This window comes from Cydia fagiglandana, chromosome 24, assembly GCF_963556715.1.
Source record: "Cydia fagiglandana chromosome 24, ilCydFagi1.1, whole genome shotgun sequence".
Taxonomy (NCBI): domain Eukaryota; kingdom Metazoa; phylum Arthropoda; class Insecta; order Lepidoptera; family Tortricidae; genus Cydia; species Cydia fagiglandana.
Genome location: NC_085955.1, coordinates 24,145 through 51,221, shown reverse-complemented (window position 1 = coordinate 51,221; position 27,077 = coordinate 24,145). Strand labels below are relative to the sequence as shown.

The following is a 27,077-nucleotide window of genomic DNA, read 5'->3' as shown; positions in this document are numbered from 1 at the left end:
TTGTTTATTTTGGTAACGTTGGCTAATCAACGATATCATACGATGGCCCAATGACGACAAATATCGCATTTACCAACATTGGCTGTAGCATTGAGGCCCAACAATGGGCCTTTGTGTATTTTGCTACCGTTCGCTAAACAACGATAACATTCGTTGGCCCAATGGTGACGAATACCGCATTTACCAACATTGGCTGTGGCACGGATGCCCAACAATGGGCCTTTGTGTATTTTGGTAACGTTGGCTAGTCAAAGATATCATCCGATGGCTCAATGATGACAAATATCGTATTTACCAACATTGGCTGTGGCACTGACGCCTAACAATGGGCCTTTGTGTATTTTGGTACCGGTGGCTAAACAACGATAACATTCGGTGGCCCAGTGAGCACGAATATCGCATTTACCAACATTGGCTGTGGTACTGATGCCCAACAATACCAGTTGAGTTTGCTTGTGGCGTCACTAGATGGCGTTACTGTCTCCAAACATCGAAGTTATAGTTATTTTCTCGATTATTCCGGATATAATCATAATATTTTTTTAAAGTAACTTATAAATCTAATAGCTATAACTATAAAATTTATACATAAATTTAAAAAATTGTATTTTACCAACATTTTCTCAATTTAAATCTCAAAAAACATAAATCTCGCTTACGAAGTTTCGAAGTGCGGTTAGTATATATACAAATTAGAGTGTATAGTAAGTGTACTTGCTTCGGCAGTACATATACTAAAATTGGAACGATACAGAGAAGATTAACAACAACTGCTGCCTAGGGCCTTCATGTGGATACAACCAATGCCTACCGTAGTGTAATTGTAATATTTATCAGCAAAGGCCCAACGTCGTATTACACAACCACTTACTTAACGTAGGGTAACTGTAGGACTCGTAAACAGAAGCCCATTACATAATTAGACTGTAGGCACACTATAAATTACACAACTATTTACCTACGGTAGTACTGTAAGAATCCTACACAAGGCCCAACGTTAAAGTTACAATGTTGGCCCTTTGTGGGACAAGCTGTGTTGGGCCTTCAACCTGGTGCTCGACTACCTACCGACCTACCTGACTTGCCGTTGGGTAATTGTTGAATTTGCAAACAGAAGCACAACGAAAAAATTGCCCTTTTTATTTTTTTGCAGTTGGCCCTACAGCAAGCCATACGGCCAAATGTAACAATTAACCAACCACCAAACAAATGTGTATAGGCCCAACCACGGCCCAACCAAAACGACCACCGTTGAATAATTGTATGATTTATTTAAATAGGCCCAACGAAAAAATTACTCTAATGGCCCTCTGTTGGGAATCTTCGGGAGGGCCTTTGTCGAGGGCCCTCCAGCAAATCGTACGGCCAAATGTAACAATTAACCAACTATCAAACAAATGTGTATAGGCCCAACCACGGCCCAACCAAAACCACCACCGTTGAATAATTGTATGATTTATTTAAATAGGCCCAACGAAAAAATTACTCTTATGGCCCTCTGTTGGGAATCTTCGGGAGGGCCTTTGTCGAGGGCCCTCCAGCAAATCGTACGGCCAAATATAACGGTTGCCCAACTAATACGTAAACAAAGGCCCAACAAAATCCCTACAAGAAAATGCTGTTAGGGTAGTACATGCAGTGACATGGACCCTGTACGGGCACAGCAATTCTTATGCTAAAATAACAACTAATATAGTAACTAATTCTAGGCATGTCAAACAAATAGGTAATAACAAACAATGTTCATAACTAAAAAAGGTCAAGTACAAAAATACAATCCAAAATATTTAGGTACACAATTAAAATTTAAAATAAAATTATAATTACAAATTATTAATTAGCTATTTACATGACTGTAGAGATTTAAATAAAGCTAAAAGAATGCCGATACCTAATTATGACTAAATACAAACATTAACAATTGATACCCGAGCAAGCGAAAGATTTCAAAATTGAACCACGAGCGTAGCGAGTGGTTCGAAAATGGAATCTTGAGCGTTGCGAGGGTTAAACAAAATTTGCCCCCGAGTGAAACACAAAATTTTTCACCACACCAACCCGAAGCAAATATTAAATGTAAAATATCAAACCAAATCAAATCCAAATGAATGTTATTAAATATTTACCATTCAAATTCATCATTTAAAAGTCAATTCTACCAACATTAGAAAACAACTCAAAATTTGCATTTGATTACTTTGCCTCACATGTGAATAAAATACAACTTTGCTATCAGTTTTTGAAGTGCAAAGTTTTTGAAGTTTCCGAGCTGGTGTGGTGAAAATGTATTGTAAACTTATTTAAATGTAAATATACTTATGTAACACTCAATTGTACCTAATGATATTTTTTGACCTCGACTGTATCGCTGTACCATATTATACAAACACATATGTGTGTGCTCGGTCAATTCTTTTATATTTAGTGACAAATTAATGTTCACTTTTACACAGGCAATTAATTCATTTACGTCAATCGCAAACATCTGCTGTAAGTATTGCCGTAATATTAGGTACATACTAATAATTAATACATTATTAATAGCTTACATATGCTTGTTCAAGTAATTGTAATAATTAATTATTAACATAATGAGATTAATGAGTCACCATTACGTTTAATAAAATTTTAATATTTGTACAATAGGCAAAACATCTATGGGGTCATCCATTAATTACATCACACGTTTAGGGGGAGGGAAGGGGTCAAGAAAATGTGACATATTGTGACATGGGGGAGGGGGGAGACACAAACTTTGTGACGTCACTTTAACTTCATCAGTAGGTAGGTACCTAATCGAAACTTTATTTAAATTATTTTATTCGCTGTACATTTCAATAACTCGGTATTTTAATTAAATATTCATGTATATATACTGTAGCTTCTTTCTATCCCTCTTTTTGTTAGTTTTATTATGTACAAGTGTGTATTTTTCGCTGACATAAAAAAATCTATACCTACTGTAATTTATTCGAAATAACGTTTTTGTAACACGTTCATCCAACTTCCGTCTTCATTGTTGGTTCTCAGATAATTGTGCCTTTAATATGCAAGAAATGGCGAACGCGGCGATTCCCGGACACGGCGAGGCGTCGGACGTGGTGATGTCAGGCCTGTCGGGCCGCCTGCCCGAGTCCGACAACATCGAGGAGTTTGCGCAGCAGCTGTTCGCCGGCGTGGACATGGTCACCGACGACGGCCGCCGCTGGACGCCGGGTGAGCAAGCATTACATGATTTCGTGGTAATGGTGGCCGTCTATCCGAGTGCGGCAACGTCGAGGAGTTCGTGCGCAGCTGTTTGCATGCGTGGACCTCTTCATCGCCGATGACTGCTGCTGGACGCCGGGTGAACTTTATTTTATTATTTTTGCTCCGATGTAGTCTGCGCGTGCGATGATCTAGTGGAACGGCCCCTGCACATGCACCACAATTACATGTGAGCTCTCGTTTAACAAGCAGCTAATATTGACATGATTAAATTGCCTTCTATGATAAATAAAGTTTTATTTTTGTTATGTAATGGTACAGCTATTCATTCGCATCAATTATTATTGTTTGGGTGCAGGCAGGTCCGGGTTGCCTGCACGGAGCGGCAAGCTGAAGAGCCTGGTGCACTTCGACGCGGCCTTCTTCGGCGTGCACGCCAAGCAAGCGCAGCTCATGGACCCGCAGCTGCGGCTGCTGCTGGAGGTGACGCACGAGGCGCTCGTGGACGCCGGCCTCTGCCCCGCCGAGCTGCGCGGCTCCCGCACCGGCGTCTACGTGGGCGCGGCGGGTTCCGAGTGCGAGTACCACTGGAACGCGGACGCGGACAACATCACCGGCTACGCGGCAACTGGTTGTACCCGCTGCATGTTTGCTAACCGGGTATCCTACACGTTTGACTTCAAAGGGCCATCGATGACCCTTGACACCGCTTGTGCCAGTTCCATGTTCGCGCTGGTGCAGGCCGTAGATGCCATCCGAAACGGACACTGCGATGCTGCCGTGGTCGCCGGTACACACGTCTGCCTCGACCCGCACGTAGCCTTAAACTTTCAACGGCTGAAGATGTTGTCACCGGAAGGACGCTGCGCCGCTTTTGACGCTAGCGGTCGTGGCTATGTCCGCGCCGAAGCTGTGGTTGCCGTGTTGCTGCAGCGCCGACGGGACGCGCGCCGCGTGTACTGCGCGGTGCGCGGTGCGAGCACGAACAACGACGGCTACAAGACGAAGGGAATCACATACCCCGCTGGAGAGATGCAACGCCGACTCGCCACTGAGACTTTCGAGAAGGCGAACTTGCAACCGCAGGATGTCGTGTACGTGGAAGCGCATGGCACCGGCACTAAGGTATGCAGCGGAGGCTTTACTATATACGTAGATGTTCGCTCTGGATTCAAGCACTAACAGCGGCATCGGCAGCGGCCGTAGTACCACAGCCACGCGGCCACAACGATCCAACTTGCCGTTCTCATACGGGGCTCGCCGCTGCCTCAGCTCATCACGACAGTCGCCGCGCAGCACGCTCTTTGTTGTAGGCGAGGCGGACACGAATAACCTAATTGAACAATTGTACCGCTAGTGCACGTTACTGCATGTATGCACATAGGATGTTGCGGTTTTGTTTCCCTTTTAATTTCATTTTGCAGGCGGGTGATCCGGAGGAGCTAAATGCAGTCGCGGAGCTGTACTGCGCGGGGCGGCGGGCGCCGCTGCTGGTGGGGTCGGTCAAGTCCAACATGGGCCACGCGGAGCCCGCCTCGGGGCTCTGCGCCGTCGCCAAGGTGCTGCTGGCCATGGAGCGCGGCCTCCTCCCCCCCAACCTGCATTACCACACCCCCAATATAAACATCCCTGCGCTCCGTGACGGCCGCATAAAGGTAACACATATGTCATATGCCGTGCAACTCGTACAACAACGAGCAAAGTTAGTTTTTGCTGCACGTGTTAATTTTTAAACACGGTGATCTATACAGGGTCATTTTTAGGGTTCCGTACCCAAAGGGTAAAACGGGACACTATTACTAAGACTCTGCTGTCCGTTCGTCCGTCCGTCCGTCCGTCCATCCGTCACCAGGCTGTATCTCACGAACCGTGATAGCTAGACAGTTGAAATTTTCACAGATGATGTATTTCTGTCATAGAAAAGTAAACACCTGAAACTCCGGCCCGGACCTGGCCTGGTCTAGGGTGAGTCATCTTTAAATTCCCAATCATAAAATGTGACCGACATGAATATTAGCCACTGGAATTATATTGTCAAACACTATACGAGCTTTTTGTGTTGCAGTTTACTTTGTGTGTTGCAGGTGGTGCGCGAGAACACGCCATGGTCTGGCGGGCTGGTGGCATTGAACTCGTTCGGGTTCGGGGGTGCCAACGCGCACGTCGTCCTCGAGGGCGGCCGCGGGCGCCGCCCGCCGCCGGCCGAGTACCCGGCGCCGCGCCTCGTCCTGGCCTCGGGCCGCACCGACGAGGCCGTCCGACGGATGCTCGAGTTAGCGGCCTCGCACCCGCGCGACGCTGAACTACATGCTCTTATAGACGCCGTGCACGCGCGAGCTATTTCTGGGCACCCGCGCCGCGGGTACGCCGTGCTAGATCCTGTAATGTCGCGAGACCCTGTAATGGAGGTGCTCGAGAGTGACAGCGAGCGCCCGATCTGGTTCGTGTTCAGCGGCGTGGGCTCACAGGGGCCGGGCGCGGGGCGCGCGCTAATGCGCCTGCCGGTGTTCGCGGCAAGCATCGCGGCCTCTGCGGCGGCGCTTGCGGCGTACGACGTGGACCTCCGCTACCTGGTCACAGAGGCGCCGGAGGCCGCCTTCGACGACGTCATTAATTGCTTCGTGTGCATCACCGCCATACAAGTGGCACTGGTGGATGTGCTACGCGAGTTGCGCGTGCATCCTGATGGCATCGTCGGCTCCTCGTGTGGGGAAATAGGTCAGCAGTTCCTATCAACTTATTGTTCGGTTAGTGGGGATTCACCAAGGCAGCCAGGAGATAGCATTAGTAATTATGAATAAATCGAGACAAAAGTACTATCAGTATATTAATTAGATAGTTATGGAAGAGTAGGTATAAAACTATCTAAAGCAATAAAAAATTATTGATATGAAAATACACCCGGTCGATTCTTGTTTTCGTGTTCGGGAAGGGAAGGGACGCGGGCTGAGGCCGGTGATTATAGAATAAATGTAATATTAATAATAATATTCCTCCCACAGGCTGCGCATACGCGGACGGCACGCTGACGGCGGAGCAGGCGGTGTTGTGCGCGTACTGGCGCGGGCGCAGCGTGCGCGACGCGGCAATGCCGGCGGGCGCCATGGCCGCCGTCGGCGCCGCGTGGCACAACGCCCGCCAACACTGCTCCGCTGACATTCAATGCGCTTGCTACAATACTCCCCAAGATATCGTGGTACGTGCTACTATAACTTTCCAACACGCATTTATAAAAGAAATTTATTTATTTTAAAATTTAATTTTGGCAACATGGACTGCCCAGGTCAGACAGTGTTTGATGTACCTACCCTACCGAATATATATATATGGCGCATGCGGTATTAGCTGACTAAGACCGTAAATGTATATATTAAGGTACTTGCCTTCCTAGTTCCTGCATTTACATCGAATTACTAAAACGAATGAATGCAATATTTATCTATTTGACTTCGTGAAAATCTGTACTTAGATTTCATAAATTTTGAGACATTCTTAAAAGTTTCGGCAATTTTGTTCAACGATAAATGGACGTAGTTTAGGGTAAAAGATCCAATCCACAAAAATCTGTTAGTAAAATTTGAACTTTATGTCAAACGGAAAAGTCATTCATTTAAATGACAAATTTTAGAGGATGGATCTTTTACGCTAAACTACGTCCAAATCATCAATCAATAGTTACATGACTATAAAATGATTTTGATTCATCACAGACTCAACTACTACTACTACTACTATACTAGCTTATAAATTTACCACCTGTACAACTACTTTGTGAATTTGCAAATAAATATTGAGTATTGAAATTAAACAACAAATTTTAACTGGGATCGTTGTACAGATATCAGGGCCGTGCGCATCGATAGAGAAGGCCGTCGCGAGCCTGTCAGCAGCGGGCGTGTTCGCGCGCGAGCTGTCCCCGCGCGTGGCGTTCCACAGCTCGTACTGCGCTGCCGCCGCGCCGGCGCTGCTCGCCCGCCTGCGGGAGGTCATCCCCGACCCCAAGCCGCGCAGCGCACGCTGGCTCTCCACCTCGGTACCGCCCCATCACTGGGGTTCAGATCTGGGTGAGTGACTCTAACTCTCATTTTCTCCATCTTAGTAAACCGCGCAATTTGTCTTTATTGGCAATCAGTTTTTACAAAAGTGAAGTTTGAATTATTTGGAACTCGATAAATAATGGAATGTGTATGCAACATTCCTGTCGCAAAATCGAGACTGCAATGTTAGTTATTTTTGACTGATCATAAACTATTTCGCACTTCATGACCTATTTTTGAACCGGTATGGCGTCTATTCTACAATGACAAATGTATGTGTGCCATATAAATGCAGACTGGCTACTGCCAGACGGCAACAGGGTTTTATGAGCATCTTTATATATAATAAAATTAACAAAACTCTAAATATCTATCCCCTAACTAAATATGAGTGTAAGAGAAAACTTAAGTCTTGGTTGCTGTCATTAGATTATGATCAAACTGAAAGCATCCTACATTAATATACTCATATACACACACACACACATACACACACACACACACACACACACACACACACACACACACACACACACACAATAAATAAATATATATATATATATAATGTAATTGCTATGTAATCTTACTAGAATGGCATTGTTTTCTGGTATCAAAACAAGCCCTATAAATAAATATAATTAATTTCTTTAAATATAAAATTAAAAACATAAATTTAGTAGTTAATAATAAGATTTGATAATCTTCATTCTGTCTCTATTGTCTGGGAGAGGACACTGACTTCTGTAACACAGGTCTTTACCTAGCTCAGAAGTCAGGGACTTCAACACCTACCTGTAACTTGTTTTTGTCAATAAAAATATTTTTATTTTTATTTTTTTATTTTTTTTATATTCCTGACAAAAATCGAACTATGTGCGATATGGTGTTCGTTGTTACAGATCGGTTGAGCGACGCGGCATACCAAGTGAACAACTTGGTGTCGCCGGTGCGGCTGGCGGAGGCGCTCGGGCGGGTGCCGGCGCGCGCGCTGGCGGTGGAGCTGGCGCCGCACTCGGTGCTGCAGGCGGCGCTGCGGCGCGCGCTGCCGGACGCCGCGCTGCTGCCGCTGCTGCGCCGCGCCGCGCCCGACCCGCTCCACCACCTGCTCGCCGCCCTAGGGAAACTCTACGCTTTCGGCGCGCAACCACAGGTACATCCCTTCACACTTGCAGGATGCTTTCTCGTAGGTAATATAATATTAAAGATTAAATAATGCAGGCCACGTAACATTACTATTTCTGTTTTTGAATTGAAAACTTCTTTAGCGGCGCTGGGCACTTTTTGAGGTGGGGAAAAAATTATAAACTCGAGACAGCGATCACGTGACCGTAATGTTTAGATGGCCACTCATTTAGATGGCATTTAAATCAAAAAAGAAAAACTGAATGACATTACATGAAAAAGGTTCTAATCTTGTACGGGTTGAAATACGAGGATCTCACAGTTACATTCTACTTTATATCTCTCCAATATAATTCAATAAAGCTACATCTTGATGAAATCGCTAATAAAAGTGAACTCTAGTACTAGTGAATTAAACTCAAAATATTTTATTTAGATGCGAGGTCTGCCAGGTAACTTTACAATTTCTTGACGCTACAAATTTGAATTTCGAATTTTAAACAAGCTCACTGGCCAGCAATTTCGGAACTAAAGTTTTTCAATAGAAAGGAGGATGGGTCAATTATACATAGTGCAGGAGACATTTTGGACTACTCATTGAGTTTTCACTTTTGTCGGCACTCCCGGAGTGCAACCCGTTGTTTTTTTTTATATATGTCCTTATTTATACTTTTGTTATATCTTGTTCTTCCTCGCTCATGTCTGAGGGTCGTGAGTCGAGGGTCGAGGTCGTTATTTTATGCACGCGCACGATTTTTTACCTTCCTAAAAACGACTGATAAAATCATACCTATTATTGATCGTTCCATTCGTATGTACCCTATCAACCAGCATAGGTAAATTATGTTTTGAATCCGGTTCGAAGGACCAAAAAGATGTACGGGATGCGCCTCGTACAGTCTTGAGATGATAGTTGATAATGATAACACTGCAGTTCCCACCGAAATAACGATTTATTGATAATATGATAAATTGATACAATTAGCGGCTTAATGAATACACTCCGCGGCGGTCGGGCATTTACTGTCTTAAAATAGGTAATAAGTATATGCTATGTGACGGAAAGTGCTGACGGGCGAAATGTTAACCTTTGTACGGACCGTACACATACATACAAACAACTGAAGGTCGATTTGGAAATCGAAATGATTATTTATTTATTAGGTTTTTACAATATAATCGTATCATTTTTATTTTAACAAACATCACAAAATATAAAATAACCTAAAACATTTAATCCTTAAATTATACATAAAAATAAAAAACCCTTAAAATAATTCAAATTTTGGAACATACGTCAAACATTTGGAAATAAAGCAAAATAAATTGCATTTCAACTGCTCTTTCAACCCTTATTAACTCTTGCGTTTGTACATACCTATACGAGAAGTCGATAGAGCAAAGAGGGAGCGAAGCTCTTCCTAATTGACTGGTTTTAAGCAAAGTACGTACCTATACAAATATGTATGAGAGTTCTAGATTGCCCTATGACGATCTACGCTACCAACAATTTTATATGCCGGTGGTAGTCCTGACATTAATAGTTCCTTCTTCTATTTATTGTATAAGGTGTCGCGGCTGTACCCGGCGGTCCCCTGGCCGGTGTCGCGCGGCACGCCCTCGCTGGCTCCGCGCGTGCGCTGGGACCACGCCGCCGAGTGGCCCGTGGCCGACTTCGACTCCGGCCGCGGCGTCGCCGGCGCCTCCGCCGTCTTCCAGTACGACCTCGCCAAGCCCGAGGACGCCTACATCGCCGGACACTGCATCAACGGCAGAGTCCTCTTCCCTGCCACTGGATACCTGGTAACTCATTCCTTTGTTAACCTTGTTATTTTGCCTTCCCCTTAACTGTTCAAATCTTTTACACGTAGCAGAAAAGAATAATGACAAACTTTATTAAAACAGATAATAAATAACAAAATAAATTAATTATAAATCTAGCCCTAAATTAGCCTGAGGCATTGTTCCCAGGATGCTGGCCGCGTTCCCCCTCTGCACATAAATAAATAAAATATATTTTGTTAGAACCTACATACTTAGACCTTTCAATGACTACTTCTGTCCAGTATCTAATGAGCGGGTAAATAGTATTTATAGCTATGCCCCTGTGGCCGTCAAAAAGTTTAATAGGAATCCAATCATCGCGCTAATGAGATTCAAACCTTTGCGTTTCACTGCTTGATGACGCCATGTTGGTTGACTGTCTCGAACCATTGGAATCATAGTCTAATAAAACATGGTCTTCTCTTCCCAGAGTGACACAAGCCTACGTCATAATAACATTACCACTTTGTATAGCGCTATTGCATATTAATATTATATAGCGCCGTCGCATGATGACGTAGGCTTGTGTCAGTCACGTGGTCGGAAGAGAGTACCAGGCGGAGTATATTATTATACCATGATTGGAATGTTTTACTTTCCGTATAGCACTGCACTCGTGATAAACAAACACCTTTGCCCTCTTCAATAAATAACTATTGTGCGTGTCTACAGGCAATAGTGTGGCGGGCGGTGGCAAAGCTGAACAATTTAGAGCTGGAGAAGACCTCAGTGGTGCTGGAGAACGTAAAGTTCCGTCGCGCGACCATCATGGAGCCCGACGCGCCGACACGGTTCTGCGTCACGTTGCCAGACTCGGGAAGTTTCGAGATTAGCGAAGGAGGTGAAGTGGTGGCGACGGGCACGGTGCGGCTCACCGGCGACCCCACCGCCGAGCGCCTCCCTGCTGCCGAGCTCGACGAGCCCGCTTGTGAGACGGAACAACTGCTGCCTCTCGAATCAGGAGATATTTACAAAGTGTTCCGCCTCACAAGATCCAACTACAAGGATGTGTTTCGTGGAATCAAGTCTGCAGACGCGCGCTTCACTCGCGGTCTGCTCCAATGGTCTGACAACTGGATCGCTTTTATGGACACCATGATGCAGTTTTATTACTTGAGCAAAGATAGAAGTGGGGTGTACTTGCCGACGCGTCTGCAGCGGGCGGTCATCGACCCGGTGGCGCACCGAGCGGCGGTGGCGGCGGCGTCCGGAGGTGCCGTTCCGATCAGATCGAGCCGTAGTGTCGGCGTCATGGTAGCCGGCGGAGTCGAACTCCGAGGAGTGAACTGGTCACTGGCTATGCGCCGCGTCGACACCGCTTCGCCCAAGTTGGAGGAATACGTGTTTATCCCATTGGTCAGAGCATGCGTGGAGCTGGAGGCGCGGCGAGCGCTCGCCGTCGCGCTGCAGCTGGTGGTGGAGAACTGCAGGTTGACGACGGCGACGCTGAAGCTCTTCGAGCGCGCGCTACGGCGCCCCACGGCAGAGCTGCTGTTGCCACACGCCATCACAGGTATTTTTAGCTTAATGCAAATAAATATTTTTGATTGATTGATTGATTTGCAATTGATACATAATTGGATATCTTAACACACGAGTGTAATTCTTTTATGAAACTCGCTTTCACAATTACTATGTGCAGTCGGTCGGAGTTGCAGTCGCAATACCTAACTAGCGCATTAGTTACCTTATTATCTAAGTATATATATACATTATAAGTAATCTAAAATGGGCACCTACAGAAGCCGACGCGGTTGATGGCCTGAATTGCTACTAAGTATTAAGCAGGTATATTATAGTCGGACCAAACTAACTTTGCATCGATATTGATGTGACAAAGGGTGGGATGCCATAATAAACCGAATAAACGTCATTTCCTACGATTTATAAACGCGTGTGACTTCCACGCTAAGAAATAAAGGAAACGTAAGTATAAAACTCACTGTCTCGGGCCAGTCATACTAGAGAGCGAAAATACTTACCCAAAGAATATAATCCTCACTAGGAGATACCTACTTACAAACAAACTATTGAACCTTGAACCTTTTCGCATAAAAGGTTGTTTATATTTTTTTGTTCTTAAACGATATCAATGTATGACCGTTTATATATGATATACCTAATGTATGTGTATAGTACTGGCGGCGGAGCCGGGCGTCCGCGCAGACGCAGAGCTCTTGGCCGGCGTCGACGCTGCGACCTACGCCGACGCCGTCACTCCCCTCGGAATCAAGGTAAGCAACGCAAGCCAGGATACTTTAAGTAAGGTTAAAAACTTACAGCTTTTAAAAACTGTTTTATTGAACTAAACAAAAGCTTATAGTCTATGGTATATCTGCCATATTTAAATTAAGTACCTAAGTATAATCCCATCGAAAACATTACATGTAAAAAGGTGCAAGTCTCGCAACGCTTTTACTACAAAAAAGTTTTGAGATGTAATGTGAAACCAATTCGGTTATTTTAATCAGTGCAAGGGGGTGTTAAAACCGTATTAATAAGATATATTTAATTCGTAATACATATATAGTAGTATACCCTATAATGGACGTGGAACCAGTAATGGGACAAAAAACCACAAATCCTCTAAAATAAGTATCTAAAAGTAGTTTATAAACACTGGATATATTTTTATCCTAAATAAGAGTCCTAGAGCTGTTTATGTTTGAATTTTTATTAAATTGGGTTACTTTTTAAGAAATGTGCGTCAATCTAAAAGTTGTCGTGCCGCTGAAAAAAAATATCATTAGGAATTCTTAACAATTTCGCTAAGAGAGGTGAGTTAATTTATTAAATTTTAATAAATTAGTACTTGATGAAAACTAGAATGTGTTTTGTTAATTGCATTTACCATGAGATAAGGTATACAACACACTATGTTGTGACTCCACAGATGTAAAAAAATAGTGGTATTTGACCCAATCCCATTATAGGAGCTGTAAAACTGTATACCTCCTATGATGGGACAATTGACATAATGATGCTTGCCATGCCATAATATCATGTTTAAACAATACAGAAGTAAAATGTAGTTACGAAATATGTCAGCCAGGAGGTATTCTCGGACTTCGGATAAATTGATATCGTTTTTCCAAACTTTTATTTAACTTGCCCTGTTAGTTAGTGTGGGTCAAATCTTGGTAGCTGAATTTGAGCCACTTTTCGATTTCCGATTCAGTTGAAATTTTGTGTAAGTACGTAATTAAGTATGTAAATCGGATGATAATGCAATATTATGATAACATTGACCTGATCTGATGACGGAGACAGGAGGTGGCCATGGGAACTTTATCGCAATAAACCCTAACTAATTTTATTTGGGTATATTAGAATTGTCTCGATGGATCTAATACAATAATAATTGGCTGAGGAAAGAAAAATACATTCAGCGATAAAAGCTTGTACCAAAAATTGATTTTTTTGCCATAACTTATTCCCCATTTCAATATTTTATACTGATAGAGCAATGTCCATTATAGGGGGCCCATTACTGGATCCACGTCCATTACCGGGGGCCCATTACTGGAGCTTTGGTGTCCATGACTGGAGAAAAAAAGCATAGTTTTAATTTGTTAAGTATGTGAAAATTCCTTGCAGTATCTTTGATACAACACGCCTAAAACATGAAAGACGGATAGGACTTTCATCTTTTAACACGCTAAGCGGTAGACCATTTACATGTATAAGGGAAATATCATAAATACTCCAAATTTCCTCTTAAATGTCCCATGACTGGTGCTGTTACTATAATAACTTGGCCATCGCACGGCAGCATAATGACATTAATGACATAAGGATCATCGTCAACTATTAAAAATAATTCTAATTGCACATAACGCTAGCGCTAATTGCAGTTTGAGCCTTACACATATTTACGAGTACGATACGAGTAAAGCATTAATGTGCGATTGCCAAGTCATTATACGTCTTACAAATTAAAGATATCTTATTGATTCGGTTTTAACACCCCCTTGCACTGATTAAAGTAACCGACTTGGTTTCACATTACATATCAAAACTTTTTTGTAGTAAAAGCGTTGCGAGACTTGCACCTTTTTACATGTAATGTTGTTGATGTTTGTTTTGCTTTGTTTTGTTTTGCTCGACTTGGCGGGGGCACTGCCGTGCCTCCAGATAAATGGACTAAGTAGTACTAAGTACCTACTTATAATAAAAAAATGACCCTAATAAACATGGTACTCGAACCCACGTAGGCAAGACGCCTGTTATAAGTAGATTTAAGAAACTATTTCAAATTTTATTTTTGTTTAGGTGTCGAACAGGGACACGCCAGACGGTGATGCTGGCAACGAGTGGCACGTGGCTCTGGGCAGCGACGTGCTGGCGCGCGGCGCGCCGGACGAGCTGCGCGCGCTGGGCGGCCGCGCCGACTTCGTGCTGCTGCACGAGGCGGCGGGCGCGCTCGACGCCGACGCCGCCCAACACCAACTCGACGCCTGCGGACTCACACTAGTATTTACTTATTTTTCTACACCTTTGTTTATCATTTTTTACTTCCATGAATACATTTTGGCAATTCTACGGAAAAGCCAATTATTTTTATTTTCGCGATTTTGGGGTTGGTCCCATAATAAAAGTAGCTCAGTTTAGCGAGTAGAATCGCGCCCTGTATCTAAAACCCCAGAGACATAATTTATTTACTTATATGGTAAAAATTCCGTTGTAATTATTAAGTTAGTTGAAATTAATGCATTTTTTATGATGTGCACGAAGGTATCGCGGGTGCGCGCCGCGTCGCGCGAGTACGTGGTGCTGCGGCGCGTTCCGAATGTCCCGGCGACGAAAATCCTCATAGAAGTGCACGATGACGACTTCACCTGGGTGGACAATTTGAAGGTCGCCATGAAGCGCGCCGAGAGCGAGGAGTTGCGCGTGGTCGTGTGGTCGCGCGCGCCCGACTCCGGCGTGCTGGGGCTGGGCACGTGCCTGCGCCGCGAGCCCGGCGGCGCGCGCCTGCGCGTGTACCACGTGCCCGGCGCGCCGCGCGCGTTCACCGCCGACGCGCCGCCGTACGACGCGCAGGTGCAGCGGGACCTGGCCTTCAACGTGCTGCGCTCCGGCGTCTGGGGCACCTACCGCCACCTGCCGCTCGAACACACCGAGACACTACAGCCGGTGCGTCTGTTACTATTTTAACTACGTGCCAATTAGTACAGCTAATATATCGGCTGAAAATATCAATTTCCCGGTCTCTGAAAGACTTTCGCAAAAGTGCAAAATTGCGTGCAATCCGTAGGCGGTGTTCTGTGGGATGCAATCACCCCATAGCCCGCCAGTTTTATCAGTACAATCAGCGAACAGGGCAGCTTGTGGCGGGCTGTCGTGGAAGTAGCGTAGCAACCCCACATAACAATAGACAGAACTAATAATTATTCACTACAACAGCCCTCATATTACTCATCCTGACAAAACTGCAAGAACTGTTTACCTCTCGACGACGTTGCTGTTCCGAACGCCCATAACGCGTCTCCTAGATACCACCAAAAAGATATTTGTCAAAATTGACGATTTTGTCGTGACTGTAAATTTTTCCAAAATGTAAAAAAAAATGGCGCAATAGCGCGGGAAGCTGCCCTCAGTGCCCCATTTATTAAAACCTTAGTAGTCAATTATTAGTATTCTGTGTCTGAGATTAAAGGATAACTCACGTGTGCCTGTTATGTCACAGTCTATGACTCATAGACAAATATAAGCCCTGGAAGCTCCGGCCCGGACACGCCCTGTGGCCTATTTTATAAAGCTACAAGTTACAATTTACAAGCGGAAGTCTCTTTCTACCCTATGTGTTAGAACGAGACTTCTGCTTGTAAATTGTAGCTTTATAAAATAGGCCACTGGTCTAAAGTGAGTCATCCTTAAATTAACTAATGGTAGTATGGGTGTACCTAATAGGTGGAGCACGCGTACGTGAACACTCTGACTCGCGGCGACTTGTCCTCGCTGCGGTGGGTCGAGAGCGACATGCCCCTCGCGCCGCACCGCGCTCGCGCCGGCGCGGGCGCCGCCGCCGCGCTCTGCCGCGTGCACTGCGCGCCGCTCAACTTCCGCGACGTCATGCTGGCCACCGGCAAGCTGCCGCCCGACGCGCTGCCGGGACACCTCGCCGACCAGGTAATACTCTCCGATTTAACTACACCCAATTGCAGTACGTAGGTAATACTAGTTGCGACTGCTACATAATGGAATTCATTAAAGGCATTAATACGAGTGTGGTTTTAAAATTGTTTTGTTATTTCGTAGGAATGTGTCCTCGGTTTAGAGTTCAGCGGGCTCTCGTCAACTGGCAAACGCGTGATGGGCATGGTGCCAGCCAAGGGTCTGGCGACCACGGTGCTAGCCGATGAGAGCTTTACTTGGGAGGTGCCAACGCAGTGGTCACTCGAGGAAGCGGCGACCGTACCCGTAGCGTACGCGACGGCATACTACGCGCTGGTGGTGCGCGGGCGCATGCAGCGCGGCGAGTCCGTGCTGGTGCACGCGGGCGCGGGTGGCGTGGGCCAGGCCGCCATCGCCGTGGCGCTGCACGCCGGCTGCACCGTCTACACCACCGTGGGCTCGCCCGCCAAGCGCGCCTTCCTCCGCGACCGCTTCCCGCAACTACTGGACGCCAGTATCGGCAACTCGCGCGACTGCTCGTTCGAGCAGCTCGTGCTGCGCGGCACGCGTGGCCGCGGCGTCGACCTCGTGCTCAACTCGCTCGCGGGCGATAAGCTGCAAGCCTCCGTCCGGTGCCTCGCCGAAGGCGGCCGCTTTCTAGAGATCGGTAAAGTGGACCTGAGCGCAGACTCGGCGCTCGGCATGGCCGTGCTGCTGAAGAACACGACGGTGCACGGCATCCTGCTGGACGCGCTGCAGGGCCCGCGCGGCGACGGCGCCGGGAAGGCGGAGCTCGGCAAGTGCATGGCCGAGGGCATCACCGCCGGAGTCGTGCGCCCGCTGCCAGCCACCATTTTCGCCTATAACCAGCTTGAGGAAGCCTTCCGGTGGGTTTTAAATAAAGAGAAACTGCCCTCCTAAGCCCAATAGCGGTATCTCAAAAACAATTTTTATTTATATTCACATAAAAAAATTAAGGTTTAAGCTTGCATTCAATTTTTATTCGAGGTACCGCTGGCAGGGGGCCAGCCAAGATGACAATCATTGATAGAACACGCTAATCGAAACTTAAATAATGTATGAAATCGAAATAGTAACGTGTTTTTTTTTCGTGGCATCTATTATCGAACTATTTTTTCATTTCGTTTGTTCAACGTACGGTACGATTGTCTTATCGTGGCTAGGTGACAGGACAGAACAAGTCACTCACTTGCATGTAATACCGCACATCGGCCTCCTCACGCGCTCGTGACTTGTCTTGCAGCTACATGTCGACGGGCAAGCACATCGGCAAGGTCGTTATTCGCGTGCGCGAGGAACAGCCGGCGAACGAGAGGCTGCTGGTGCCGGCCGTGCCCCGCGTGTACATGCATCCCGGGATGAGCTACGTACTCGTCGGTCAGTATTAATCCCAAAGTGATATGTGCACCTACCTAAGTAGGTATAATTGTTCAGATAGCAATAATTTTGGCCGACTTCTATTCTCCTTTTCTGTCGCCGGTCGCAGGCGGGCTGGGCGGCTTCGGTCTGGAGCTGTGCGACTGGCTGGTGAGCCGGGGCGCGCGCACCGTCGTGCTCTCTTCGCGCAGTGGCGTGCGTACTGGCTACCAATCCTGGTGCATCCGCAGGTGATTCAAAACTTACACTTCCGTTTTAAACTAAACTTCGATATTTTTCCTGTTGGCAATAACCGTATTCGCTCATAGATGGCGCTCGGCGGGCGTGGTGGTGCTGGTGTCGCGGGCGGAGGCGGCGACGGCGGCGGGCGCGCGCGCGCTGCTGCGCGAGGCGGCGGCGGCGGCGCCGGTTGGCGGCGTCTTCCACCTCGCCGCCGTGCTGCGCGACGCGCTCCTCGAGAACCAGACGCCGGACACGTTTCGGGCCGTTGCAGAACCCAAAATTAACGGTAGGTCACGATGTATGCATACAATAAGGGTCCGTTGCACTGCACCAAACCATCTGTCACCACCGTTAAAAAGTACCTACGCTAAATTTTATAGTAGGTACGGGAAGTCTCATAGTTCAGTCCATCAACTGTGGTTGTCGATCATTTACTTGTTGATAAAAACTGAAATTTCAATTCAGAAATATCTTATTTAGGCGCTTCAGATCGGACGAGTATGACGATATTGTGTTTTTCTCTTATAGCGCACCGCTCGCTTAAGCGCCAGAACTGAACTCTCGCAGTTACCAGCAGGTTATGCGATATTTAGTCTTCCTGAGTCACATGCAAACATTCCTGAGTCACATAAAAAAAAAAAAAAAAAAAAAAAAAAAAAAAAAAAAAAAAAAAAAAAAAAAAAAAAAAAAAAAAAAAAAAAAAAAAAAAAAAAAAAAAATTACTTTCGCACATAAGATGTTATGATAACTACTCGTATGCAGTGCCCTCGAGAGTCTGGGTGGACCATTGACTGCAGTACCTATCTTTCTCTGTCCAGTGGCGCGCGAGCTGGACGCAGCTTCGCGCGAGCTGGCGCCCGAGCTAAAGTACTTTGTGGTGTTCTCTTCGGTTGCTTGCGGTCGCGGCAACGTGGGCCAGAGCAACTACGGGCTCGCCAACAGCGGCATGGAGCGGCTGGTGGAGCGGCGGCGCGCGGCCGGGTTGCCGGCGCTGGCCGTGCAGTGGGGCGCCGTCGGCGACGTGGGGCTCGCCGCCGACACGTTTGGAGAAGACGCGAAGGAGGTAGCTTTCCTTAACCTTCCTGTGCTAAGAAAGGTCATTTGTCAGGAACAATATTGAACGCGCAAAGCGCTATATACGCAAATGGCATTGCAAATAAATTTGTTCCAACAGTTAGCTTCCTGAATTTCGAATAAGTTTTTTTTTTTAATTTTAAAAAGTTGAAATTTTATTAAAAAAATTATATCACAGGAATATATACCTATCATGTTCTATTTTATAAATTTTAGTCGTGATCTTGTATTTCATAAGCCTTTTAATCCCTTAAATCTCTTACTATGGTCAAAAGTTTCGTTCGGGATTCAAAATAAGAACTTGAGTAAATATAGTATTTGGCTTTCCTGTTGCAAAAATGGTTCCTAAAAAAGACTCCCTTGAATATGTTTAGGGTGATGTGCTTGGATGGAAATTGAACAGTTACGTTTGGCAAGTATAGGTGGGCGGCACCGCGCCGCAGCGCATCGCTTCGTGCCTGGAGACGCTGGAGAGGCTGCTGCTCGCGCCGCGCGCCGCCGCCGTGCTGGCCTCCATGGTGCTGGCCGACAGGCGCGCCCGGGACAAGTCCACACAGGACCTCGTTCACGCCGTAGCCAATATCCTTGGTAATTCCTAATGATGTTACTAATAATCATACTCGTAAATAATTACACGCGACGTGCGTCGACACCTTAGCACAGTCCCACATTAGGGCCACCACATCTGGGCCAGGTCGGGGCTGCGGCCGACCAGGCCCAGATTCTTAAGCAAATACTCGCGACCTTTGTTAATGGTAGAGTTAGCGGCCGTGGTTTGCGGCGTCCACGTTCCGAGTTTAGTTACACCTATTTCCCATATAAAAAACGAAAACAGCAGTCGGATCTTCATTGTTTTTGCAGGCATTAAGGACTTAAACAAAGTGTCCTCGACTGCGACCTTGGTGGAGTTAGGTCTGGACTCGCTGATGGTCTTTGAAGTGAAGCAGTTGTTGGAGCGCAGCTACGACACCGTGCTCGACGTGCAGGCCGTGCGCGCGCTCACGGTCGGCGGGCTGCGCGACCTGGCCGGCGCGGGCCCCTCCGCCGGCGTGGGCCCCTCCGCCGCCGCCGCCGCCACCGCCGCGCCGACCGCCGATGCCGAGATCATGCCCCGACAAGTGCTTGTCAAACTGCCATCACTACTACCAGCGAACTCTGATCAGAAGCTGATATTCATGGTAAACTAGACTAGACTCTGATGCCTGAGATTATGTGTTGTTAAGTTTGTGTATAAATTATAAATATAAAGACAAGAGCATAGGTTTAGGGATTTTAAACATATAACATAACAAAATTGAGGGTGCCGTAGTCAACTAGGAATGTTTATAGTTTCTTAGTACTTTATACCGGGTGTGGCCTGTAACATGTGCAAATAATTAAAACATAAGATTGTACTCCTCAAAAGGTGACACTTTTGTTCAACAACTTTAAAAAATTATGAAGTAGGTATTTGGACTCCCTATTTTTCATACAAAATAAATATTATCTTCAATGGACGCCATCGCCACGGCATATCATTATAATTGACGTTGCTTGTGACGTCTTAAACCTATAAACTTAACAAAATTCGCAATACATTGCGTCTTAGAATAAACTTTAAAGTGTATTATAAAATTAAACCTTAAACCACCTATTCCCTAATTATGCAATTGTGGTCCCACGTTGTTACATTGTCGATATTTATTGTGATTGTGAAGTCGTGAAGTGTGATGTGACATTGTGGGCAGGTACACCCGATCGAGGGCGTGGCGGAGCAGCTGCGCGGCGTGGCGGCGCACGTGCGCGGCGCGGTGCTCGCCCTGCAGTGCACCCGCGCGGCGCCGCTGGCGGACATGGCAGCGCTCGCGAGCTTCTACGTGGAGCAAGTGCGCTCTGCGCAGCCGGAGCCGCCGTACACGCTCGCGGGCTACTCGTTCGGCGCCAGCGTCGCCTTCGAGATGGCGCTGCAGCTGGAGCGCGGCGGCTGTGCGGCGCGGCTCGTGCTGCTCGACGGCTCGCCCGCCTACGTCGCCGACGCCATCGCTAGTGCTCTTGATAAACGCTTGCACACAGTGCAACTCGACGACGTCCACTTACTCGCCCATTCGGGAAGAATTCTCTTTGGTCTGGATCTGACGAAGGTTAGTAGTGGACAGTAGGTCCAGTGACGTAGCTGGAGCCTCGCGGAAGCCAGCCCTTTTGTCTTGGGAATACCTACACATTGAAAGAAACTGACCGCGCGGATGCGACTTTGCCCTCGGGCTAGATTAGTTCACGCGACGCCGCGTGCTGTAAGTACTAGTGTACGTGTTTCATTCATTCATTCATTCATTCATTTATTCACTTCAATCAATTAGCACTTACAGATAAACCTTACGTGCTAATTGGCATTACATTACTTAATATCTAACATGCATTAACTGCCTGATATCATCAATCGGTCTCTTCTTCCTCGCGTTATCCCGGCATTCTGCCACGGCTCATGGGAGCCTGGGGTCCGCTTGACAACTAATCCCATGATTTGACGTAGGCACCAGTTTTACGAAAGCGACTGCCATCTGACCTTCCAACCCAGAGGGTAAACTAGGCCTTATTGGGATATCATCAATCGGTCTGATAGAATAAAGTATCTACATCTACATTGTTAGGTACGGCATATCTGTTGGTGTTGAGCCATTAATATTGTTCATAATCCTCGCTGTTGTACAGTCGGCGTTGTGTGACTGGCCATATGCCTATTACGTAATATTAAGCTCATTTATCAATATAAAACTTACATTTTAGCGGTGAAGGAAAGCTTCCGGGAGCTTCCTTGCCGGTCGTGCGTTTACGTTCCTGATTTTCATTGAAATTTCTAAAAATGGTAACTCGAAGCACTTGATTTCATAGTCTAATCTTTATCACATGTATCCACAATTAGATTAATTGTTAATTGACTTAGTAAAAACAAAATAACGACAAGGATTTGTTTACGAAAACATTTGACAGTAAGAAAGGTTGTTTACGTTGACTTTGACAGGTATGGGCGAGGAGCCATTTAGGTATTGTTTTAAACCGTAAAACTCAAAAAGCGTGAGGTAGATAAAAGGTTACAATAATTAAATAATTATTTTCTTATATATGTTTAAAAAACATTATTATAAAGGTAAACATGAAATACTTCAGTATGAACGTAATATTTGGAATCATAAAGGGAAAAATGTTAACTCAAACGTACTTTGGTTGTGCATGCGCGTACGTAAATACGATTTAAAACTACCCTCATCAGCATTTTATTATTAGAATATGGATCTTAACATGTAGGACATAAGGTTTAAGTAGTTGGGTAAGAGATTCATATATGGCTCAGATTAAGGTCATCATGGTTAATCAAGAGTAAATCTTAAAGTATAAGGCATAGGGACTACATGCGAAGCATGTCAAGAAAAGGCATTAAACGGCTTTATTAAATTATCCAACCAAAAATAAGCTTTAAGTAAAGTATGTAAGACTTATGTTTCGGTAAAGTAAGTGGGTATAATATGGGACGATGGTTTGTCTTCACTGACGACAAATGGAATGTCTGAGGACAATGGGTTGCACTCGCCAAGGTCAATTTTGTCTTCACTGACGACAAATGGAATGTCTGAGGACAATGGGTTGCACTCGCCAAGGTCAATTTTGTCTTCACTGACGACAGATGGAATGTCCGAGAACAATGGGTTGTCTTCAGTGACGACATGGGTAATAGTATAAAAGGATTGATGGGGAAGGACGCGAGTTAGTCTTTTACTAGCGTCCGGACCGACAACTGACTTTGGTTTTTGTATAGTACGCGGAGATTATTGGTGAGGGGTGGGGATACTCTGTCCAATTTTTTCTGAGTCGCTGGGCTTTATCGAGATTAAGACGCAAGTCCCAAATCTCATAGAGTAGCACTTGGAATTGTGTCTTTGTTTTGGCATGGCGGAAATATGTTTCCGTTTTGTTGGAATTTAGGCATCTTTGGTTAGAGTGTGCCCATTTTACTAATAGTTTTCTATAGGAGAATTTCAATAGAAATGTAGTTGTTTGGAAAGTGTTTACTTGTCCTAAATCTGAAAACTCCTAATTTTATTTTTTCATATGATTCAAAACCAAATCAGTGCCTAGACATACAGTTTAGTCTAGCCTTTCATCTGCTATCCTAACGGTGACAAACAGCGGATGGAAGGAGGTCTATTTTGTTCCAAGATGAGGGTTGTCTTGGGGTCTGCTTTATATCAACATAGCAGACTTAAAACGTCTCCCTCCCTAGCTTTTCGATGTCCAGCTGTAGAGGAATAGCAAGGGCGTCACGTGCGCGTCATCCGGGGTAACCTGGGCTTGCTTGAAATCTACAGTATTCGAAGGCTTTGTATTTTAAATATATTTATTTATACCAATTATATACACAATAGGGACCTGCCCTATCCATGTTGCATCCCTGCCTTTGTGCAAAACGCCATGGAGGGGGGCAATAACTCGAGTTGATAGGTTGCAATCTCGGAGTCACTCGCCGAATGCTTAGCTTGTATTTAATAGGGACACACTTGAGTATATTCCAAAGTACCAGGGTCGATGGTAAGTACGAACTGTGCTTTGGTTATACTAGAGTAGGGACAGAGGATAGGGTTAATAGGGTAGAATCGCACACTATTACTAGGGAATTAGGGTTTCTTTAGAGATTTAGGGTCAAAGATTGAAACGGTTGATATTTTTCCTCGTTTAAAACCTTCGAATATGGTTTCTTCATTATAAAATTATGCGGAGTTAACTGTTACTGCTAATGAACTTATAATTTATCTGGGTAAAAGGGTATTCTCTATCTTATTCTAATTTTATCTATTAAAATTCTGGTCGTCTGGAGTAGAGATGAAGTACTGAGTAACATAATCAGGTTTCCAAGGTATTTATAAAACAAATTCTAAAATATCAAATTGAGTTGCTAGGAAATGCAGTCTATTCTGAGATGGAATATCAAAGAATAACTGTTTTAGGGGACCTTTGGCAGGCAAGAGTAAAACCAAAGGATACTTTGAGTGAAATAATACTCATTCTGATATTCATAATTCGTTTTCAGTTTCATAGTAAATTTAGTACTTCGTTTATACTAATAAGAGACCAGAAATGCAGCTTATATTTTAGTTTGGGGAATGGAAATGGCATTAATATCCCTTAGCTTTTGAATGTAAAAAAGATTAATTTTGATGACTGATGAATATTTGGCACTTCTCTTCATAGTCATCTAGATATGCATAAGTTCCGAAGTGTTGGTAAAAGCCCGTCTGGCTAACCAGTTAGGGTAGGTGTTCCGACTAACCTTGTTGACTGGACTAAGAGCCTCCAATCCTGCATCGGGTGTATGAGTAGCATCTTCGCAAGAAGCTGGTAGTTAATTATAATCTTGTAAGCGGGCATAGCCCAGGAATGCTACTTATATGTTATCCCGGAGGCTTAATAGGCGTGGCAGGTTTTTACCAACAAATTTTTAAACTCATTTTATCAAGAATATATAACTTTCTTAATATTTTATATACTGCATTACCATACCATTCTAATATTTTTAGCAATACCATTTATACTTTACCTTAGAACACGTTGAATATGCTGCGACAATAACTTAATAAAATATTCCTGAAAATTTTCTTTAATAACATAATAAAAAATATTCTCAGTAATAAAATCTCTATTTTATGAACTAGGTAATAATAAAATAAAACAGAGTCCAAAATAAGCATTACTCATTAAAGGATCTAGGTTTCCGCGGTCCACTTCGAGGGGTCCTAACTGTTAACTAGACGATTACGAGGCCAAATTTTAGGAGTATTTATTAAGGGGATTTATATTTATTTATATATATAAGGGGGAGGGTACAGTTGGCGTTTTGACAAAGCTGGATGTGGATGTGTCAGTTCGACGCAGACAGTAGTCTGAATGTGTGTTATGTTTTATATTTATTGAATTTTCAAATGTTAGCCCATAATCATTGTCATTTATTTGGTAATTTTGTGGGCAGGTAGCGAGCGAGCTGGAGCCACTCTCGAGTGAGACGGCGCGCCTGAGCCGTCTGCGCGAGATGGCCGCTGCGGTCGGCGTGCGCGTGGGAATGGACGAGTTGCGCGACGCCGTGCAAACGCTGCTGCGTAGAGTGATCATCGCCCACGAGTACCGGCCGGCCGCGCGCCTGCGCGGGCCCGTCACGTTGTTCAGGGCGCAGGAGAGCGAGCACGACTACGGGCTGGAAGCGGCGTGCGCGGGCGAGCTGCGCACGCGCACGCTGCCCGCCACGCACCGCACCATCGTCACCGGCAGCGCGGCGCGCGCTGTTGCCGACCACCTCTCCGAGTTACTCGCGCGACACTAACTACACTCGAGCCAAAATCACGTGTACTAGTTTCTACTCAGCTACATACCTACATAGTAAACTCAACAGTATCCTGTACCCTGTCTAACAAACAAGAAAATTGTAATTGGATAACAAACTTAGTTAGTTCTAAGTTAGTTTAGTTAAGGCAATATTATTTTTTTACGCCATAGGGCAGAGCATCACAGAGTTCTTTTGTATATTAAGACTTTTGTTAAGGCCTGTGTTATACTCGTACAAATAAACGTTATTCTTATTTTACCTCGATCCTTATGAGCGAGCTAAACTCCGCCTCCCATAGAGATAACCAATTACGGTGCATTTAGGATTCTTTATCTTAGTAATGAAAAGGGAAATAAATTAATAGTTTAAAAAACTAAAAAAACACGCTTGATGCCTGATCGTGTTCAAAGTCCATTACGTGACCTTTCTCAGAAGTGCAAACACGACTATGATACGATATTCCATCATGGAATGCCAGTGCCTATCTTCCGGCTTCATCAGCAGACCTTGAAACCTAATCCTGGTCAAAGTTCATTACAAGACTTTTCTAACAAATCCAAACACAGCTATGATACGATGTTCCATCATGAAGTTCCAGTTCATATCTTCCGGCTCCATCATCAGATCAGAGTGGCTACCGCGAAAACCGAAATTCGCAAATTGCGGGGATCTTTCTCTTTTACTCCAATGAAGGCGTAATTAGAGTGACAGAGAAAGATGCCCGCAATTTGCGAACTTCGATTTTCGCGGTTATAGCCCAGTTCGACAGTACCATATTATTGTATTGTCATCAGAACTACATACAGCTACCAATTTTCATGACGCTACGATCCTTGGAAGATGGTTAAATATGTAATGAAAATATGTAATAAATATGTAATAAACCAGCTATAGCTGCTGCAGCTTTGCAGCTTTTATAGCTGGTCAAGCAAATCTTGTCAGTAAAAAAAGGCGCGAAATTCAAATTTTCTATGGGACGACATCCCTTCGCGCCTACAGTTTTCAAATTTGCCGCCTTTTTCTACTGACAAGATCTGCTTGACCAAGTTTACATACAGACCGACCTAATAAAAGCGTGTTAATTAAAAGCAGATAATGAGACAAATAGATAATAGGTAGTAAGGACATTGCATTGAGTACAGTTCGTTTGCAGAGAGAATAAAATTTATTCTTATTGGTACAGCTTGGAAAAAAGAGCAGAAATTAAAAAGTGGCAACACTGTAGTGTTGTCCCTTTCTAACCAATTTATATAAGAAAACGAGACGACACTATAGTGTTGCCACTTTTTAATTTCTACTTTTTTTGCCAAGCGTGATATTGGCACAATATTGGTCATAATGGGCGACCGAAATCAGCTAGCCATAGAGGAATACCACCCTTCAGAGATTTGCTGACCGGACCAAAGTCGACTCTAGTACGCCCGTCTGTAATGGCTTTAAGATTCGCATTGACGCCACAATTAATTAGTAGCTTTTGTAATTTTGTACGGGTCACACTAAGACAAACGTCAATGTCAATCCATTGTCAAAAATTGGTCAAAAGATGGTCAAAAGCATGTCAAAGTCAAAAGCATAAAAGCGTCAAAAGCGTGATAAAAGCATATATGTCAACAGTTCAAAACCATCGACGTGATCGACGGCGACCAAAAAAATTTGACCATAATTTGACGGCGACGACGGCACCGACCATGCAGCGACATTGTCGTTCCCTTGGCGTAGTCATTCATTAT

At 44.9% G+C, this 27,077-nt stretch overlaps 1 protein-coding gene across 1 annotated transcript; it reads left to right on the top strand.

Moving 5' to 3' along the window:
- Positions 1 to 3,056: 3,056 nt before the first annotated feature.
- LOC134676563 (fatty acid synthase-like) lies at positions 3,057 to 25,350 on the top strand. Its single transcript, XM_063534954.1, has 22 exons — positions 3,057 to 3,216; positions 3,566 to 4,332; positions 4,632 to 4,862; positions 5,292 to 5,925; positions 6,210 to 6,403; positions 7,046 to 7,271; positions 8,144 to 8,394; positions 9,936 to 10,169; positions 10,863 to 11,703; positions 12,327 to 12,424; positions 14,463 to 14,663; positions 14,925 to 15,326; positions 16,104 to 16,322; positions 16,452 to 17,194; positions 17,572 to 17,705; positions 17,815 to 17,935; positions 18,014 to 18,213; positions 18,746 to 18,990; positions 19,424 to 19,589; positions 19,863 to 20,179; positions 20,729 to 21,121; positions 24,997 to 25,350. Exons 1-22 carry the CDS (start codon positions 3,057 to 3,059, stop codon positions 25,342 to 25,344), a joined length of 7,125 nt encoding a protein of 2,374 aa, XP_063391024.1. The 3' UTR covers positions 25,345 to 25,350.
- The last annotated feature ends 1,727 nt before the right edge of the window (positions 25,351 to 27,077 follow it).

What these genes read in the sequence shown, in the direction of transcription:
- LOC134676563 (XM_063534954.1), top strand. Translation starts at nt 3,057, where the DNA reads ATGGCGAACGCGGCGATTCCCGGACACGGCGAGGCGTCGGACGTGGTG. An exon ending in ATACTCCCCAAGATATCGTG is followed by an intron (nt 6,404 to 7,045) that starts GTACGTGCTACT and finishes ATCGTTGTACAG; the next exon opens with ATATCAGGGCCGTGCGCATC. An exon ending in ACGCCTGCGGACTCACACTA is followed by an intron (nt 14,664 to 14,924) that starts GTATTTACTTAT and finishes ATGTGCACGAAG; the next exon opens with GTATCGCGGGTGCGCGCCGC.